At 33.7% G+C, this 21,633-nt stretch overlaps 1 protein-coding gene across 5 annotated transcripts in view; it reads left to right on the forward strand.

The window, feature by feature from the left end:
- Positions 1–21,633, forward strand: part of RNF38 (ring finger protein 38) — a 197,055-nt gene that overhangs the window by 129,489 nt on the left and 45,933 nt on the right. For 2 of the 5 annotated variants that reach the window (XM_031937189.1, XM_031937210.1), the window contains one exon: positions 19,694–19,843. The exons of 2 other annotated variants lie outside the window; for them this stretch is intronic. In XM_031937189.1, coding sequence (XP_031793049.1) covers positions 19,694–19,843 — 150 coding nt within the window. The remainder of the gene's footprint in view (positions 1–19,693; positions 19,844–21,633) is intronic. One more of the 5 variants, XM_031937199.1, reaches the window with a different exon arrangement.

Below are 21,633 nucleotides of genomic sequence, written 5' to 3' on the forward strand. Positions count from 1 at the left end.
CTTAATGTTATGGTCCTACTGTTATAAGTTCATTGCATTTGTAGTTGAGGAAAAAATTATATAAGATGATTATATAAATATTTTTCTTGATTTTTGATCAAGTTGAGATAGCAGATATTTTTTGTCACCCTAATATGGTATTTCATTAGGCTTTTTAAAAAAGTCTGATGATATATAGATTTGAATAGACATAGAAGAATTGAATAGCAGTGTTTTGCTGACAAAGACGAACTACCCTTTGAAATAAATGTGAATTATAGTGGATGACTTGGGCTTAGGTTTTTCCTGTAAGAATCTGGCTTATAGGAAATTTACACCTGAAGTTAGTTCAGAAAAATCACTTCCCCTCCCCCCAAAAAAAAAAACATATGCACATTGATCCTTGATAGCATTGTTTCAAATTTTCCCCTCTTTCCCCCCACTCCCTCCCCTAGATGGCAAGTAATCCAATATATGTTAAACATGTTAACATATATCTTAAATCCAATACACACACACACGTATGTGCACACTTTCTTATATAATTATCTTGCTGCACAAGAAAAATTAGCTCAAAAGGGGGAAAAAAAATGAGAACAAAATGCAAATGAACAACAACAGAAAGAGTGAGAATGTTATGTTGTGATCCACACTCAGTTCCCTCAGACCTCTCTTTGGGTATAGATGGCTCTCTTCATCACAAGATCATGGATACTGGCCTCAATCATCTCTTTGTTGGAAAGAGGCACGTTCATCAGAATTGATCGTTGTATAATGTTGTAGTTGCCATGCACAATGATCTCCTGGTTCTGCTCATTTCACTTAGCATCAGTTCGTGTAAGTCTCTCCAGACCTGCCTAAAATCATCCTGCTGTTTGTTTCTTATAGAACAATAATATTACATAACATTCATGTATCATAACTTATGATACATCATTCTGATCAGCCATTCTCTAACTGATGGGCATCCTCTCAGTTTCTAGTTTCTAGCCACTATGAAAAGGGATGGCCACTAATATTTTTTGCACATGTGGGTCTTTTTCCCCTTCTTTATTTATTTATTTATTTATTTTATTTAATAGCCTTTTATTTACAGGATATATACATGGGTAACTTTACAGCATTAACAATTGCCAAACCTCTTGTTCCAATTTTTCACCTCTTACCCCCCCCCCCCCTCCCCTAGATGGCAGGATGACCAGTAGATGTTAAATATATTAAAATATAACTTAGATACACAATAAGTATACATGACCAAAACATTATTTTGCTGTACAAAAAGAATCAGACTCTGAATTATTGTACAATTAGCTTGTGAAGGAAATCAAAAATGCAGGTGTGCATAAATATAGGGATTGGGAATTCAATGTAATGGTTTTTAGTCATCTCCCAGAGTTCTTTTTCTGGGCATAGCTAGTTCAGTTCATTACTGCTCCATTAGAAATGATTTGGTTGATCTCGTTGCTGAGGATGGCCTGATCCATCAGAACTGGTCATCATCTAGTATTGTTGTTGAAGTATATAATGATCTCCTGGTCCTGCTCATTTCACTCAGCATCAGTTCGTGTAAGTCTCTCCAGGCCTTTCTGAAATCATCCTGTTGGTCATTTCTTACAGAACAGTAATATTCCATAATTTTCATATACCACAATTTATTCAGCCATTCTCCAACTGATGGACATCCATTCAGTTTCCAGTTTCTAGCCACTACAAAAAGGGCTGCCACAAACATTCGTGCACATACAGGTCCCTTTCCCTTCTTTATAATCTCTTTGGGATATAATCCCAGTAGTAACACTGCTGGATCAAAGGGTATGCACAGTTTGATAACTTTTTGAGCATAGTTCCAAACTACTCTCCAAAATGGTTGGATTCGTTCACAACTCCACCAACAATGCATCAATGTCCCAGTTTTCCCGCATCCCCTCCAACAATCATCATTATTTTTTCCTGTCATCTTAGCCAATCTGACAGGTGTGTAGTGGTATCTTAGAGTTGTCTTAATTTGCATTTCTCTGATTAATAATGACTTTTTTTTCCCCCTTCTTTAAGATCTCTTTGGGATATAGGCCCAGTAGAAATACTGCTCAAAGAGCATGCACAGTTTGACAATTTTTTGAGCATAGTTCCAAATTGCTCTCCAGAATGGCTGGATCCGAAGAGACCACTTCTTAACAAAGTTATACCTACTTGTTTCAGAGACTGTTTGCATAAGAAAGTATAGTTTTATGCTGTCAGAATCCAGCATAGTTCATTCTTAACAACTTCTCTGAATTAAGAAACTAAACTTAAAGATACAGGGGAGAATTTTAGGAGAGAAGAAAATTTGGAATAAAAAAATATATTTTTTAATTGAATTGGGGTGAGAGCAAAGGAAAACAAAAATTCTATACATAGAATTTCAAGCCTATGCAGCTTTTGTTTTATTTCATGTGCATGTAATCTGTTAACTTGCAGTTTACTTTGACTCATTTTCTTTTTCATATTTCTGGATTTCTCTTCAGCGCAGATCATTTAGCCAATCTATAGAAAAACCACATTTTTTATTTATCTAAAATATTACAGGAGAGGGAGGACTTTATACCAGCTCACTGATTCTTTTTAGTACATCATATCAGTTAAATTATCATCTTGTGTTTTTTCCTTTTACATTGTCTCCCCCTAAAAACACACCCACATACAACTTGCCTATGTTTTCTTTTCATTTCATTTTGATGACTTATTTTGGTAGAGAATTTTAGAATCACAGAAAAGAAAAGATTTGTTAAGTTACAGCATTTATCATATCTAGTTAGTGGGAGAATGTCAAGGTTTTTTTCTTAGATGAATGTATTTACTATTTTAGATTAAGTGAAAATGGAAAAAGAGAATTTAAAATAAAAAAATTTTCCATTATAAACAACTCTTCAGGAAACCATCTATTCCTTTATATTAGATGTACATCTATGTTGTCTCAAGTGTTGGCCTGAGAGAATTATACAGTAAGAAACTGACAAAGTTGAATTAAGGGAACATGTGGCTGAATGAAATCATAACTTATATACAATGATCCACTTGCTGTTAGAATTATATACTTGAATTTCTGAAAATTTTTATGCACTAGACACATGCATAAGCATCAACTCATGACTAAAAAGCTTTTTACCACCTAGATAAGAAAAAATGCCTTGGTAGAAACAGATGCTCAGTGTTAGCCAAGGGCTGGTCTGAAGTTAGTTACTCATTATCAGAGATCCTTGCTACTTTGCCAACCCGAAGATTTCAGATTCTACTTGTCATAAAATTCCTCTTGAAATAGGCTTCTATGAAGAAACATGCCGAAGTGAGAATAATATATAGTCAATCAGGTTTAGAAATGAGTTTATTTTGGTAAGGGACACTTAACATTATGAAGTATAAGATTGTAGTTTACAAAAGTGTAACCATTACACTTAATAATCAGTGGCAATCTAAAAGCTACACTGAAATAATACCTTTAATATAAACATGATAATAATGGAAGAGTATTGATGAAAACAATAAAAATTAAATAAGCAGAAAAATCTGTATGTTGAAGTTCTCTGGAATCTCTTTTCTTGATCATTAAATCTATATTGTTTCTTTGTAACTTATATCCATTGTTCTTCGTTCCATACTTTGAGTCAAACAAACATGTCTGTTCAAATTCAAGTACTGTTATGATGTGCTCTCTCTAAAGCATTGCATATAGTGTCAAATTCCATTGATAAGTTAGTTTTGCAAAATTGTTTTTTTTTCCTTGCTCTTTTATTTTATTTTTTTATTAAAGCTTTTTATTTACAAAGCATATACATGGATAATAGTATTCTATAGCATTCATATACCATAATTTATTCAGCCATTCTCCAATTGATGGGCATTCACTTTGCCACTGCAAAGAGGGCTGCCACAAACATTTTTACACATACAGATCCCTTTCCCTTAAAATCTCTTTGGGATATAAGCTCAGTAGTAACACTGCTGGATCAAAGGGTATGCACAGTTTGATAACTTTTTGAGCATAGTTCCAAATTACTCTCCAGAATGGTTGGATCCATTCACAATTCCACCGACAGTGTATTAGTGTCCCAGTTTTCCCATATCCCCTCCAACATTCGTCATTATCTTTTCCAGTCATCTTAGCCAATCTGACAGGTGTTCTCTTTTACTCAGGGAGTTGATCTATATAATAAAAGAAGAGTTGGATATGTTGGAATAAAAAGTGAAAAAGCATTTATTATATGTTAAGATCTTGAAAACAAAAGGGATATAAAAGTGAAAATGATGTCTTGTCTGAAAAAAATTTGCATTCTAGCTGCTTTAAATTGGAAAAGTTACAGAGATAGTAAGTGGAGTTAAAGGGGCAGGTCACTATTGATTACAAATAACTGTTGATTTGATTATAGTGCCAGAACTGAATAAAGTAATGCGGAAGGGACAGAACAGCTGGTGAGATGTTTCCTGGAGAAGTTAAGTTAAGCCAGATAATATAAACTTACATTACACCAATAAAAATAAGGTGAGCTTTCATTAAAAAGCTTTTTAATGAAAGGATATTAAATTAACCTCCTTTCTTGCACAATAACTGCTTAAAGTAAAGTTAACTTAAAGTTAAGTAAAGCATAATTGGGCCTTTCTAGAATATAAAGGGCCAGATGAGGGACTTGCCAGTGGGAGAGGTGATTAGGATAAGGGGAATGATAGTTATGGAATTGAAAGGTTAACCAAGTTTTCTAAGGCATAATCTGTCCCATTTGAAATTTCTATTTTTAAGCGTATGTAATGTATTATAATGTAATATATAAATAATAATATAATGTAATAATATGTTACATGATGTAATATATATTTGTAAAATATATAACATCTCTAACCATCTTGATTGAACCTCCTGACCATCCTCTTCCTAAAGACATTCTCTAGCCTTTCAGTGTTCTTACTAAACAGTGGTGAGCATTATTAAACGCAATATGGGATATCAATCAGAGCATCATTCAATGTTTACCCATTCCTTAGACCTCTCTTTCAATGCATCTCAAAATCACATGAGCTTTTTTGGCTTTCATATCATGCTCCTCTCTTAGGTTGAACTTTAATTCCACTAAAACCCCCAGATATGTCAAACTCTCCCTTTTCTAATGACACTGAACAAAATCTCCAGGCATATTCTAAAAGTGAATATTGTACATAATCTACCTAGCCAGTACAGATTCTTTATTTTCAGCTAAAATCTGGCAGTTGATGAACATTCAAGGTAAATGAAATTTTTACTCAAGTGTATGTACTAGTTAAATGGGATATATCCTCTGGAGTTGAGATGGAGATTTGAGTAATTACACTGAGCTGAGAGATGGGTATTGGCTAATCTCTACCAACTTTATGGCACATTGAGAAGTAAGCCTTCTGGTTTTATTCAAATCATTGAAAAACATCTTAAATAGCACAGGGCTCCATGCACAGATCTTTGGAATATTCCACTGGAAATATTCTCCCAGTTTGATATCTAACTGTTCATGGCTATCCTTTCAGTTCAGGCATTTAATCAATTCCAAATTCTTCTTTTGATATCTTTGCTTGGCCCCCTTCTCCATCTCTCTCAAAAATGAGATTTTTTTTTAATAAAATGCTTTTCTAATATATAGATGTAGATGTAAAGATGTATATATAACCTTCTCTTGTTTTTCCAGTTTAGTAATCCTGTCAAAAAAGAAAATAAGGTTAGTCTGGCATAACCTGTTCTTCTTGAAGCCATACTGGTTTTTTATAATGACTATTTCCTTTCCTGGGTTTTCAGTAGTTATCTCTTTAATAATATATTGTATAATAATCTTTTTTGGTAGATCATAAGCAGTTTCCTCCCCCTTATTTCCATTTAAATCCATTTTTACTAGCCAGATAAGGCAATTACAAAAATATATTTTATTGATGCGGTTTTTTTTTTCCCCCCTCCTGTCAGCAATTATTTCCTACACTGGTTTGTGACCATAAAAAACAATTAAACAAAAACTCTAGCTATCATCAAATGTGCCCTAGTGGTTAACCACCTCTCTTTACCTGAGGAAGGCATTAAATTTCATTGAATCTCCTAAATCGTCTGGTTTTTCATTTACATGTTGTTATAATGGTGCATATTATTCTTAGTAGTGCTTATTTTCCTCTATATCAATTTATATCATTTTTCTCACATTTGTCTTAAATCTCATTACTTTTATGGCAAAGGTGTTATTACATTTATTATGTGGGGGGAGGGTTGTTTTTCTTTTTTTTTTTTTTTTTAAAGCCATTCTCTTAGGGATAACTTTGTTTCTAATTCTCTGAAACTACAAAAAGTATTTCAAGAGGTATTTTGTATGTTTTTTTTGTTTCTCATTTTGATTTCTTCAGAGTATATTCCCAGTCAAAGAATTCCTGGGTCATAGGCTATGTACAGTTGAGTCACTTCCCTTGCATAATTGCAAATTAATAGAACAATTGAAATACTTAACAGCTCTGTGAGCATTTCTTCTATGTGCCTACCTTTCTAATGTTGATTTCTCCCTCTTTTTCTCATATTTGTCAATTTGCATGAAGTGAAACCTGAGGATGGTTTTAATTTTATGTTCTCTTCCTGTTAGTGAGTTGGAGCATGTTTTTATCATTTCATTTGTAATTTGCAATTTTTTGAGAATGTAATTCATAACTTTTGACTAGTTATCATTTGTATAATGTCTCTTAATTGCTTATAAATTTGGATATTAGATATCAATATTTGATGCTATTTTCTCACTGTACTGTTTTCTAATTCTTCATTGATTTTATTTCAATTGTCTTTGATTTTACAATGTCAAAATTATTTCTTTATATTCTGTCGTTTGTTTGGTTAAGAATTTTGTCCCAAGTATTGCAAAAGGTACTTGATCTTATTCTCTTCTAATTGGGGGTGAGGCAGAGAAAAGGGGCAAAAATTTAAGATGTTGGTTTAAGCCTAATTTCTTCCAAATTGCTTTTTAACTTTTTTTAATTAAAAAGGAAAACCAAAAAACCCAGAAAATTCTTTACCTATCTTCTTTATCTTCTTGGGCTTATGAAATATTAGACTATTTCCATTTTTTTCTTTTCAAGTTTGTTCTTCTATTCTTTTTCTGTTTAAAATAAATGAGTACCTAGCAGTTTGGGTGACTAGTTTTATAATTTTAATATGATTTCATAAAACAACTTAAATAAAAAAAAATTAAATAATTGGATAAATGTTGTTTTTGATTAGGCTTTAGTGCCATGCTAATCAAACTACAAAGATTATTATATAGAACTAGAAAATGAATGAGAATTCATTTATAGGAACAAAAGATCTTAAGATTTCGAGGGAATTAATGAAAGAGTAGAAAGGAAAGGGGCGGGAACAGTATCAGATCTTAAAGTATATTGCAAAGGAGTAATCATTAAAGCTGTTTGATATTGCTTAAGGAATAGGATGGTCATTGGAACAGATTAGGCACACTATATGTAGAAACAGACAGGCACAGTAATCTAGCAATCCCACCTTTTTGGTGGGATTTTTGGGGTAAGAGCTCACTATTTGGCAAATGCTGGAAAATACTCTGGCAGAAACAAAATGTAGAGACCTAGCATCTTCTTCCATATACTAGTATAGTCTCCAAATGGGCATGCTAATTAGACATCAACTCTGATAATAAAGATTTTAACAAAGAAAAAAGTTACCTGTCAGATTTGTAACCAGAGGAAGAGTTCATAGCCAAGCAAAAATTAAAGACTACCACAGAAAGTAAAATAGGCAAATAAAAATTTTGCACAAATAAAACCAGTGCAACTAAAATTAAACAAGAAGCATGGAGATAGAGGGGGGGAACAAATGTTTGCAACAACATTCTCCAATGAAGATGCTATTCCTAAGATATATAGGGATCTAATTCAATTTTATTAGAATAAGAGCTGTTCTCTAGGTAAGAAAAATAGTCCAAGGATATGTAAAATGATTTCTGAGAAAGAAATTCATCCTATATCCATGTTTTTTTTTTTTAAAATCTAAATCACAAATACAGAAAAGCAAATTTAAAACAATTCAAATTCTCCCTCATACCCATCAAATTGGCATAGTGAAAAATAGAAAAATGATAAATGCTCAAGGGACTGTATAAAAACAGATATGTTAATATGGTATTGGTGGAGCTGTGAATGGTCCGGCCATTCCAGACAGGAATTTATTTTTTCTTTTAAATAGTGTTTTATTTTTTCCAATTATACATAAAGACAGGCTTGAATATTATATGCAATCTTGTAAAACATTTAAAATTTTTTTTCAATAGTATTTTATTTTCCAGATACATGTAAAGATATTTTTCAACATTGATTTTTCTTTTTAAATTGTTTAATAATAGCTTTTTATTTTCAAAATACATGCAAAAATGGTTTTCAGCATTCATTTTTCAAGGACAAAACCTTGTGTTTCAAATTTTTCTCCCTCCTCTCCTCTCCTACATAGCAAGTAAGCTAATATATGTTAAATATGTGCAGTTCTTCTATACATATTTCCACATTTAAAATGGTGCACAAGGAAAAAAAGGGAAAAAAAAGAGGAAGCAAATGTTTAAAAAAAAAAAAAGTTGAAAATATTTTGGTGTGATCCATATTCAGTCTCCATACATTTAACATGTATTGGACTACCTGCCAGCTAGGGGAGGGGGTGGTGGGAAGAAGGGGAAAACCATCCATTGGATGATTCCATAGAGGAATCATCCAATCCTCTTTCTGGATGCAGATAGCTCTCTTCATCACTAGTCTATTGGAATTGCCCAGAATCAGCTCATTGTTGAAAAGAGCCATGTCCTTCAATGTTGATTGTCACATAATCTTGTTGCGGTGTACAATGTTCTCTTGGCTCTACTTCACTTAGCATCAGTTCATGTAAATCTGTGCAGGCCTTTCTGAAATCATCCTGCTGATCATTTCTTACGGAACAATATTTCATAATTGAACATTAGTTTTTCTAAGGCTTTGTGTATCAAAATTTTCTTCCTCTCTCTTTTTCCTTTCCCTTCTCCAAGATAGCAAGTAATCTGATATAATAGGTTAAATATGTGCAATTCTTTTAAACATATTTCCATATTTGTCACATTGTGCAAGAAAAATTGTACCCAAAAGGGGGAAAAAAAAAAAACAAATAAAAAGTAAAAATTGTGCTTTGATCCATATTCGATCTCCATAGTTCTCTTTGGATCCAAATGGATTTTTCTATCGCAGGTTTATTGGTATTGCCTTAAATCTGCACATTGTTGAGCCAAGTCCATTACTGTTGATGGTCACTTAATCTTGTTACTATATACAATGTTTTCTTGGTTTTGCTCACTTCACTCGGCATCAGTTTGTGTAAGTCTTTATAGGCTTTTCTGAAATCACCTGTTCATTATTTCTTAAATAGTATTTCGTTATATTCTTATACCATAACTTATTCAGCCATTCTCCAATTGATGGGCAACCTCTGAGTTTCTAGTTCCTTGCCAGTACAAAAAGAGCTTTCACAAGCATTTTTGCATATGTGGATTCCTTTTCTTTCTATGATTTCTTTGGGATACAGATCCAGTAGTGACACTACTAGATGAAAAGGTATGTATAGTTTTAGTTTTGTAGCCCTTTGGGCATAGTTCCAAATTACTCTAAAGAATAGTTGGATCATTTCATAACTACCAACAGTGCATTAGTGTTCCAGTTTTCTGGATCCCCTCCAACATTTATCATTCTCTTTTCCTGTCATTTCAGCCAATCTGAGAGAAATCATATAAAATATTTCCATATTATGTTGTGAAAAAGAAATAGAACAAAAGGAAAAAATACATAAAATATAATTATTCCTAGTTGATTATCACATAATGCTGTTACTCTGTACAGTATCTCTCCTGGTTCAATTCACTTCACTTTGCATCAATTCATGTTAGTTTACAAACTTTTCTGAGAGCATCCTCATCAGTTCTTACAACACAAGAATATTCCATTATGTTAAAAAAAAAAAAAACAAAAACCCCCAGCTTGTTCAACCATTCTCCAATGATAGACGTCCCCTAAATTTCCAATTTTTTGCCAAGATAAAAGGAGCTCTTACATACGTTTTTGTACGAACTTACGTACGTACAGATCATTTTCCCTTTTATTATGCCCTCTTTGGAGGACATAATAAACTGTATGGTGATACTCTTTAGCCCAGCAACACTGTTATGAGGTCTATATCCCAAAGAGACAGAGAGAAAATGTGTTATATGCAAAATAGCCTCTTTTGTGATAGGCATTCTCTCAGCTTCCTTTTTTTTGGTGGGGGGGGGGGGCATCAATTGGGGAATGTCTGAACTAGTTCATGTTATGTAATGGAATACTATTGTGCCATTAAAAAAAAATGAGGAAGGAGGGATTGGTTTCAGAGAAGCCTGGGAAGACTAGTATGAATTTAGGCAGAATAAAATGAGCATAACCAGGAAGACAGTTTGTACAATAACATTATTATAAAGACGCCTTCAAAAGACTTTAAAACTGTGATCAACTATGATTGCACAAAACTTGAGACACATGTTATCCATCTCCTGGTAGAGAAGTAATGAATTTATGTTGCAAGTAGGGTTTGGGGGTGATAGCCAATGAGGGAATTGGTTTTGCTTAGTTTTGTTTTTCTTTCTTAAGGGGAGGGGGGAGGCATTTAGAGGAGGATGAGGATTCTTTATTGATTAAGAAAAAAATTTAAACACAGTTGGAACAGCTGACTCAATAAATGGATTATTAAAAGGATGATTGATAAATATACAAAAAATTAATATGTCTAATAATGCTATGCCCTTTTAAGTCATTTTTTTTTTATTATTTCTATTATACCTTTGGTTATTTCAAACTATTTTGTCTAATTACAAAAAGCATCTGAGTAATTTCTATTATATTAAATGTATTATAGTAGATGATAATATTATTTTACTTATATTGATAAAGCCCAACCATGGACAACAAATAAATGACTTTAATTATTTGTTGCTCTTTATTTCTGTGGAGTTTTTGGTAGTTAATTTATGTAAATTTTATGTGTCTCTTGGTCTCTGTTTTGAAATTTTACCATTGATCAACAGCAAGGAGGAAAATACCACACTTGGCTCTAGAATCTTGTTTCTTTCCAAAGACTTGATAATACTAAACAATGCTTTTAAAAAATCATTTTGATAATATTAATTATGCGCCATCTATTAGAAATGAGCTCTTTCTCATCCCTTTGGCTATCAGTGAACAAAATAGTGGAACTGGAAAACAGTGGAAAATTCTGCTTCAAACAGTTACTAGCTACACAGATACTGTGACCTGGGCAAGTCACTTAAACTCTCATCCTCATTTTCCCCAACTGTGAAAATTGGTTTAAAAGCACCTATTTTGCAGGGTTGTTGAGAGAATCAAATGAAAGATTTGTAAAGTGCTTAGCTAAGTGGCACATACCAGATGCTTTATAATGCTTATTTCCTTCCTTTATTCTGGATAGATGTTCTAGAATGACAACAGGTCTCTGAAAGGACACCTTTTAGCTAACTCCCAACACCTTAGGAGGAGATCACCAGCCACGTGGATTTTCCAGATTTTACTGGATGATCTCTAACTTGGCAGCATACATTGAAAAATAAAGAACTGAGGGGGTGGGGAGGGGGGAGAGGGGTTGGCAGCTAGGTGGAGCAGTAGATAGAGCACCAGCTCTGAAGTTGGGAGGACCTGAGTTCAAATCTGGTCTCAGACACTTAACTCGTGCTAGCTGTGTGACCCTGGGCAAGTCACTTAACCCCAATTGCCTCAGCAAAAAAAAAAAAAAAAAGACGGGGGGGGGGAGATGAAGAAAAATAAGGAGCGGCTATTTTTTTCTTAATAGTTCCAACATTTTTTTTTTAAATAGTTTCATCTATTACTTAGCTAAACCCAAAGTACTCCATTTAGTCTATCTCTTTCTGTTCTGTTTTATATTCTTCTATTCACCAGTCTCCTAGGACAAATCATATTTCTGCTTTGCCTCTTCAGATCATTTCTCTCCCCCACCCCACCCCCCCTTTATTCCTTAAGGAAATTATCATTCCTCTTATATCCTGCAGAGAAGAAAGACTTGCAGCCTTTTTATCTTCTTTTTTAGGTAATTAGTTAGTCATATCAAAAGGACAATTACAGTACAATGTTCTTTTTGCTTTCCATGCATGGATGGATCCTCATTCAAACTTTTTTTTTTTTTTTTTTATCTTTTCTAGTGGCTCTTATGTCCAACTTTCCATAGAGAACTGAAATCCTTTTCATTTGCTTTTCTTTCATTCATATTCCTTAGGAAAAAATAACATTCTTGATAAATTTAACTGCTCCATCAGTACTTGTCCAATCCTCTTTTATCTACTCCAGAACATTATTGTAAACCCTTGTTATGTCTTTATTTCTACTGATTTGTTTCTCTCTGGATTTTCAAATTCAAAGACCTTTGTTCCAGTACTATCTCTGCCATTTACTAGCTGGCTGAATCCGGGTTAGGTCATTCAGATTTTGTTAATTTTACCAGTTTTCTTTGACATTTGTCCTTGAAATGTGTTTTATCTTGAATTCTGCTTTCCCTTAAATGAAATTACTTGCTAAGACCAGTCTATTCTTCTGTCAGTTTCTGTCTCCCATCTTATTTCCATTCCTTCAGCCCCTAATCTAGTTGAATTTTTCCATCAGTCTTCTGGATTATTATAATAGTATCCATGTTGCTTTTCCTACAATATGAGGTTAGCCTTCCCAAAGTGTAATTTTAGTCTTGAAAAATTTCTCTCTCAATTGATCAATTTCAATAGGAATTGTGTAGAGGGCACTTGACTTGGAGTCTAGTGAAACTTGTTTTTGAGTCATGTCTCTGACACTGTGTGATCAAGGCACTTAATCTTTCTTTCCCTCAGTTTCTTATTTGTAAAATAATCTTTATAATACTTGTAACACTTATCTCACAGGATTATTTTGAAAATCCATTTCCCATCAGCAGTTATGCTTGACTTCAACTCCATAGAATGTTTATTCTTGTTCATACTTGTCCCACTCTTCATGTCCTTGTGGATCATAATCTTCATAGGGTTTTCTTGACAAAGTACCAAAATAGTTTGCCATTTTATTCTCAGTAGATTAAGACAAATAGGTTGTGACTTGTCTAGGATCTCACGGGTAGTAAATATCAGAGGTTGGATTTGAACTCAGATCTTCCTGACTGCAGTCCTAGCCCTCTGTCCACCGAGCCACCTAGCTGCCTTCTGCCATCACTATGTTCTTAGTATTTCATGTCGGCTGCATGTAACAACGTTTTCTATCCTTTCTTCTAACATTTACAGTACCTGGCACACAATAGGTGCGTAATAAATGGTGCTTATATGACTTAATGAGTTTTTATGATACTGATTTCTTTGTTTTGTCTGTATGACTACTGCTTCTCAGTAATTTTTGCTGGGTCTTCATGTGTGACTCACTCTAGATGTGGATATATCTCAGATTTGTTACTTGGGCCATCTTCTTTTTCTGTATTCCTTTGGTGATCTCATTAGTTTCCATGGAATCAATTTATTATCTCCAGACAAATGACTCCCAAATCTAAGTATGTAGGCTTCATTTCACTTTTGAGCCATAGCGCCATATCACCAATTTTCCTATATATATTCCCAATTGAATGTTCTAGAAGCATCACACTCTCATATCTACAACAGAATTTTTTATCATTCCTTTCCAAAGCCTACCCTCTTTTGGCTTTCCCTATTGTTGAAGGAGGCAGCTAAGGTGGCTCCGTGGGTAGAGCCTGGAGTCAGGAAAACCCAAGTTAATATCTGGCCTCAGACACTAGCTATTGTACCCTGAGCATATCACTTAACCTTTGTTTGCTTTAATCCATGAAATGGCAAACCACTCCAGTATCTCTGCCAAGAAAACCTCATAGGACAGTTTAGTCCACGGGGTCATAAAGAGTGGGACATAGCTTGGTAATAACAAAATTACTGTTGAGGGCATTTGTTATTCTTTTGGTCAGCCATATTTGCAGTCAAGACCTCACTCACCCAACATACTCAGATAGTTGCCAGATCTTCTGTCTCCAGAACATCTCTCACATATGCTCCCTTCTTTTCACTCAAAGTTAAGCAATCTAATTTCTCTCTTTCCTGAACTAGTTATCCCTTCTAACATCACAACTTTCCCTATCACAGTTTCAGTATATCATAAATTGGCATAAGAAGTTAAATGGGAATTTTGGGGAAGCTGCAGATGGCATGTGAAGGCCAGCAGACTGAGACAAAAAAAGTTTAGAAATTCAGAAATGCAAGAAACATGTATAGTGTTGTATAATAGCAACACTTGATCTTTTACCTGTCTTTCATCTAGTACCATAATAGAGACTTCTCATCTGCTTTGAAGGGAGGGTCAAAAAAATTTTACTTGCATTTTCTAGATGACAGGAGGGCATATTCCTTCCTCATCATGTGGAAGACACAAGTAATTACTCCATTTTAATCCATCTTCCATTTATCCATCAACATAGTAAAAATTGTTATAACAGAGTTTGAGGGCAGTGTAACAATAATATTTAGACCCTATTATCACAATTCCATGTTTTCTCTTCCCCCCCCCCCCCAAGGCAATTGGGGCTAAGTGACTTGCCCAGGGTCACATAGCTAGGAAGTGTTAAGTGTCTGAGAGAAAATTTGAACTCAGGTCCTTCTGACTTCAGGGCTGGTGCTCTATCTACTGTGCTATTTGGCTGCCTCCCATATTTTCTCATTAAATGAAATAGAATTGACAGTAAAGAACACCAAGATGCTGAAAACGGCCTGATTGGATCAAGTGTATATGGAGCTGTTGGTCCCAACACAGTGAGAACTTAGAATTTTAAAGTACAAGGTAACTTAAGGAGAAGAAAGTACCGAAAGTGTGGGAGAAATATTAAGCCTTATTCATATTGGAAAAAAGGATCACCAAGAGAATATCTGTATGTTCACTGTCCCTTTTAAGTAAAATCTTTGTGAGTTATTTTTAGACAAATTGAACATCTCAATGTGTGTGTATTAGTATAATAAACCAAATTGGCTTTTGAAAGTGGTATAAAACAGTGGAATGCATCTAAACCCATTTCACAATTAATTGAAAAATGTAGAATGTATGAGGTCCCATTGTGTGTATGAGGTCCCATTGTGTGTATTGCTTATTACAGAAAATTACCAAAAAAAAAATTTTTTTATTTATTTGAGAAAATCTATAGATTTTTTTTTTTAAATAATAAGCTGTCTCCTATCCATATATCCAAAACATTCAAAAAAGTTCTGAGTGGTAAAGCAATAGAAATAACCCTGTTCAAATATCAAATGAACCTTAAACTTAGTGCTTTTTAAGAGTGTTTGTTACCATGGTGAAGGAAATCCAGCACAGTGTCCAAATTAAACAGGGAAATTCTGTAGGTGTAACAGTGTGCTGATTACACCAAAACCCTAGAACACTGGAGAGCCTTCTGAAAGAGATCTGTGATGCTTAAGAGGAGACTGGCCTGTGCCCATTCATCTTGGAAAGACTAAGAATTGACTAAGAACTTCTGTTGTCCAGATTACAACATGCTTTTGAATGGATACCCTACAGAATTTTTCATTATTATGTATATTTGACAATCAGTACATTTGACCATGAATCTGATCCTCCCCCTCCTTCTCCCCCCCCCTCCCCAAACGTTTGGATAAGAGTGGAGTTGTTTACTTTGAGGAAATTTCAAAATTCCTTTGTTAGGACCCTCAGATTTCTCAGGAAAATAGACAACTATCTTTTTAATATAAGTATTCTATTAATTTGGCTTCACACGTGAAATACTGCAGTCTTTAGTTAATGTCACATGGGATGGTGGAGACACTAAAGAAGAGTGAGCAGGCTGCACATATAGTCAGTAAAGAATTTTTTGGGGGGAAAACCAGGACTAAAAGATGTTATCAAATAATTTGATAGGAAAAGAGACTTTGGACTACTTGATCACATGACAGGGATAAGGAAATATAGATGGATAGATTGTAAGGTTGATCCTCTAGTATCCTGGCCATGACAGGGGGAAAAGTGGTTCTTACCATAGTGGGAGTGCCCTCATTAATAAATTTATGAGAGAAACTGGAAGTAGGATCATGAGGATGCATTTAATGAATTGTGATATGGTGTTTAAAAAAAAAAAAATTCAAGAAAAATTTAGATGCTAAATGAAGCAAGCAGAATCAGGAAAGCAACAAGATTGTAATGATTAACTATAATAGACTTGGTGGTTCTCAGCAATTCAGTGATCTGAGGCAATTAATGCCAGCATTTTAATAAAAGGATGGTCATTTGACCATCTCTCTTAATTTAAGATTGATTTAAGACAGTCATGGTAGTGGAGTGTTCAAAAAGATGGTGATCAACTCTGGTTAACACAATGAGAGGCGGAGTTTACAAAGAAATGGGCTTACCCCAATGAGGGGCTTGTGGTAACATCAATAAATGTTCAGGTGACAAAATTATGATTTATTACTGTTGGATTTGTATAGCTATTTTATATACACTTATACCTTTGGTCATATAAAAATTTCTTGGGTGAAAAGGGTCACAAGTAGAAAAAGTTTAAAGAAGCCATGAGGTAAAGGAGAAAATTAGCTCAATCTCCTGAGAATGAAGTCTTGATTTCTTTCTTTTTTAAAGTACTATTTTTGTTTTTCCAAATAAATGATATCTTTAAATGAATATAGAAAAAGGGGAAACAAATCTCCTCAAATCATTAGTTATTAATAATCATTTCTCTCATCAACATCATTTTAAAGGACTTGGAAATCAATGAGATCAGAGATCTGTTTGACTACTATATAATAAATGCCCTGTGGGCATGCTAATTTGATATTTTGCTATGGATTCTACTCTTGGAATAGGTGGACTATTTAAAATTTTTTCTGAAAAATACTTATATTCATCTTTTAAAAAATATTTTATATTTGAATATTGCAATATTCCCAATATTGCAAGTCAAACTGGAAAGTTATTCAGCTTCCTCATTCTTTCCCTTTTTTTCATATGTTGGCTAGGTGATTAGAGCAGATAGATTGCTAAAATTGCTTCCAAATTGAAAACTGTCTTAAATGGAGACACAGCAGCCTAAATTTTGTCTGCCTTTTTGTGTAAGTACATGTGTTTGCACACAGAAATGCAGTGCTTTTTTCTTTCTTCCCTATCCTGACTCTACAGTCAGTAGAAGTAAAAGTAATTGGTAGGCTTTTTTGTTTGTTTTTAAAATCCTTTCCTTCATGGAAAGTCTGAGTCTTTTATTTTAGGAAAAGATTCTAAAGTTTTTCAAGGGTTTTATATAGAATGTATTACAGAAAACTCGTAGAAAATATTTCTTTTGGATTTTGAGAGACCAGTTCTCTTGATCCATTGTTTTATAGAATCTATATTCTTTCCTTGACTTGTTCTTCTTAGATAGAACTCTTTCTCTTCTGCCTTTGCATTGGCTCTTTTATATGTCTAAAATGATATTCTTTGCTGTGGGCTTCCTGTGAGACTAAACTAAAATAATACCTACTCCAGAAGGTTTTTTCTAATACTCTGCTACTACACTGCAGTATACTACCCTTTCTGCTACTACACTAAAGTATACTAGTAGTACACCTTCCCTCACAAGGTTAACTTCCATTCACTGTATATTTGAATCACTACATGTTCTTATTACGTATATTGTCTTGCCATTACAATTGTAAGCCCCACTAAGGCTTAGAATAATGCCTTTCTTTCTCTCCCTCTCCCTCTCTTTTTCTTTCTGTTTTTCTCTTGTTAAAAGTATTACAGGTCTGAGAACAGATTTGAATTCAGGTCCTCCTGACTTCAGGGCTGGTGCTCTATGCACTGTGCTTCCTAATTACTGCCTTCTTTCAGCTTTTTGTTGTTGTATAGTAGTTACTTTGGGTTTCCAAAGGCTTTGCAGGTAGAAAATGAACTGTGACAAGGTTTTAGTTATTTCTGACAATCATATATCTGTTATCCAGAGGCAAACCTCTTTATTCTTAGAGAGGCTCATTACCACAGTTGGCCTCTAAATGAATATTTTCCTAGCTGGTATTCAAAGATCTGGAGTTTTTATCTGTTGTTAGAGAGGAATACCTATACCAAATAAAACTGTAAGTTCTGAATCTTAGTAGGTTAAAAAACTTAGTTCCATTTTTTGGGTTCATATAATTTTAACCTAGAGTGGCATCATAGAAGTTTTTTCAGAGTACAGAAGAAATCCATCTTGCAATTTAAAATTTGCCACAGATAGTCTGTTTGAGTTGACTGTTACTGGAAACTTTTTGTGACAAATGTAAAACTGAATCTTTTTTTCTTATATTCCATGAGAATTTACCTTGTTCTTATTCTTTCTGAAAGTATTTCCACTTTAACTTTGTACTCTTTTTGTCCTTTTTACTAGCTTGTTTATCTTAATCTCTTAACACTTTTTTCTTGTAATGATTGTAATCATATTCAATTTGCATATATTGTATCTTCCCATTGAACAAATGATCAAGACCCCAGCTGTTTCTTTTTAGGTGGAGTTTTACTTTACAGTAGCCTAACTTAGTCTGAAGGCATAGGAAGTATATTGATAGCATTTATAAAGACCTCTTATGTAGAGTACTGCATACTAAATAACAATAATTGTATTTTAATGTAGATGAGTGGCAGATAACCCAAGAAATCAGAATGGGTAGAATGCATATTAGAATCTCAAAAAATGTGTAACAATGGCTGAGAGTCTCTGATGCCATCCCTGTTGTTATTTTTTAATGTGTTCTGGCTACCTAATGATTTCATAACAAAACTATATTTCTATGATATTTTTCTCTACATTTGCCAGGAATTATTTTGACACAATTGTTGATTTCTATTTGTTACTCCTTTCTATTCTTGTAGTTTTAAAAAAAATTCTCACATGAAAGCCTCCTTTTTCATCATAAAAGAATGGAACTTTGTTCTCTTTAAATTAGGAGATGTGATGAAAATAAGAATTTACATTTGTGCCAAACCTTTAAAATATATAAACATTGCATAGATTCTTCACCTTCTGGAGTTCCTATGATCATGTGTTTTCTTTTGTTGATGATCCTTGGAAATATGAGTTTGTGTTCTTATGTTAAACAGGAGGTTTCCATGACCATAGAATATTCTTTTCTGAGCATTTGCTAATGAATAAAGAAATATTTTCTCTATTGAATTTGTCACCAAAAAAAGCCCACCTCTTAAATTTCCTCAGATTAATGATCTTATATTTTTTATATTAAAACAAATTAAAGCCTAGTTCATTTAGGTTCTTAATGATTTCCATATACATTTTTTTTTCTTCTAAGAGACATAGCTAATAGCTTCTTTGAGGATATTTGAGTCTAACATCCATCTATATAACCTTTAAGATTTGAGAATTAGTACTTTGAAGAAAAAAAAGTATTGTGATGGAGAAATAGTGAACACTTGTAAATTTAGCAGTACTGTTGTGGGTGTTCTCAAATTTTCTGACTGGAGATAGTTGTTGCCACCTTCATTTGTTTTATTTGGTGTTTTTAAATGATTGTTGATTTTCTTCCAATCTCTAGATTCTTCAAATACTTAAAAAATATCCAGACTATCCCTCATGGGGTTGATTCTCCATATTGGTGCAGTTAGCCATGAACTATCCTTTTCTTCTCCCTCTTTTTCCCAGATCTCTCCCGGGTCCAATTCAGCACCTCTACCTGGCCATCCTAACAAGGTGATTTGTGAAAGGGTGAGACTTCAGAGCCTGTTCCCTCTCATCCCAAGTGATCAGGATACTACAGTTCAAGAGGATGCCCACTTCAAAGCTTTCTTCCAGGTTCTTATATATGTTTACCCTTCCCCTACTATAGGGTATTAGTCAGATAAATTCTAGGTTATTTCTGGGAAGGCTTGACATGAAGATGAAAATCATTAGGTCACTGTAGGTTAACATCTGACTACTTAATTTCTGATGTGTATAAGTATGGATCTTCTTTCCACAAATTATTTCTCTATTATAGGCTAATTCTGAAGAATGATTATCTTCTCTTGAACAGCTTTCATTTATTCCTCTAATTCTCTTGGCCTGCTTCCTGACCTTTTTGTCCCATAATCACTTATCTTACAGGCATAATTAACCTATAAGAAGGTAGAGGGTGACCTATAGGAAGTGTAGTGATTTTTAGCCAAGGTAAATGAAAACATACAGGGGGTAGGGCAATTCAAACATTCCCTGTTTTTGTTTTTAATCATCATAGCTGCTCACTAAGCACCCACAGTTTGTTAGATGATGGCCATTCTGTTTATAAAAAAAAAAAAAATCATTTCTGCCTAGGAGTTTACATATTTAATTCAGACTTAATGACATTAGAATTTTGAGGTTAACCTCTTACATTAAAAATCAAAAAACAATTCTTAAGAATTATAGACATATTAAATACATATTTAATTGAATCTTGGCTAGACTTAGAATTTAAGTGATAGGCTTCCAAGAAAACCATACGTATATGAAGGTATATTCCTTACATGCTACTTTCTTGGTATTTTTAAGAGTTTCTTAAAATACAGTGCTTGTTTGAAGGATATGTACCTGTAGCTGGATATGCCCTTGGAAAACCTTCATTTGCTTATAATTTTGATGTGGCATGTGGAATCAAACTGCTTTATATAATGAATAATGGATGTGTTAAGTATAAGAAAAAGTTCTAGGAGATGAACTAGAGATCAACTTACAATTTTTACTAATGTTATTAACAGTTAAACAACTTTTTGAAATTCTTGCTGTTTTCTGGGGGAAAAAAATTCGAACAACAAAGACCCCTTCTTAAAAAAATTGTTCAGGCAAAACAAATCCACACATTGATCTTATCCAAAAAATGAATGCTTCATTCCATATCATTAGCTCTTTGCCAAGATGTAGTGAAGAATGATTCATTATCAGTCTTTTAGGGTCATTTTTTTTTATTGTTTTGGTCATGTTTCTTAAGTTTCTCAGTTTTCCTTTGGAACGTTTCTCCTTTTTTTCCTACGTCTGCTTACTTCACACTTCCTCACCACACTCATACCATAATTTGTTCAGTTGGGAGGCCCTCTACTTTGTTTCCATTTCTTTGCTTTAACAAAAATTACTGTTGTAAATATTTTTCTGATGAGGCATAGCCCTCTTTATGTCCTTGAGATAAATTCCTAGTAGTAGTATTAATAGGTCAATAGCAATTATGTGATTATGGGAGAATGGGGATTAAAGTTCCAAGCTGTATTCCAAAATGTTTGGTTCAATTTATATATAGCCTTACCAAATATCTGTCTCTTCAGTGCCCTTCTAACATGTCATTTTCCTTTTTTGTCATCTTTACCTAAGAAATTGGGTATGAAGTGGAACTTCTTACTACTATTGTAGAATTTTTAAAAAAAGCCAACATGGTTGTTGATAGCTTGCCTTAATTTGAGAACTGATCTTTTGTTGACCATTTGTTTTATCTGAAGAATGGTGCTTGTAATCAAAATTGTTTATTCTCCTTTCATTCTCTCCTCCTCCCCTTCACCACCCTTGTTTGGTCAGGAATTCTTTCCATAATTGGCCATAATTGTAAGAGATATTTCCATTCTGTTTAGAATATCAATCTG

The sequence above is a fragment of the Sarcophilus harrisii genome, chromosome 1, assembly GCF_902635505.1.
Source record: "Sarcophilus harrisii chromosome 1, mSarHar1.11, whole genome shotgun sequence".
Taxonomy (NCBI): Eukaryota; Metazoa; Chordata; class Mammalia; order Dasyuromorphia; family Dasyuridae; genus Sarcophilus; species Sarcophilus harrisii.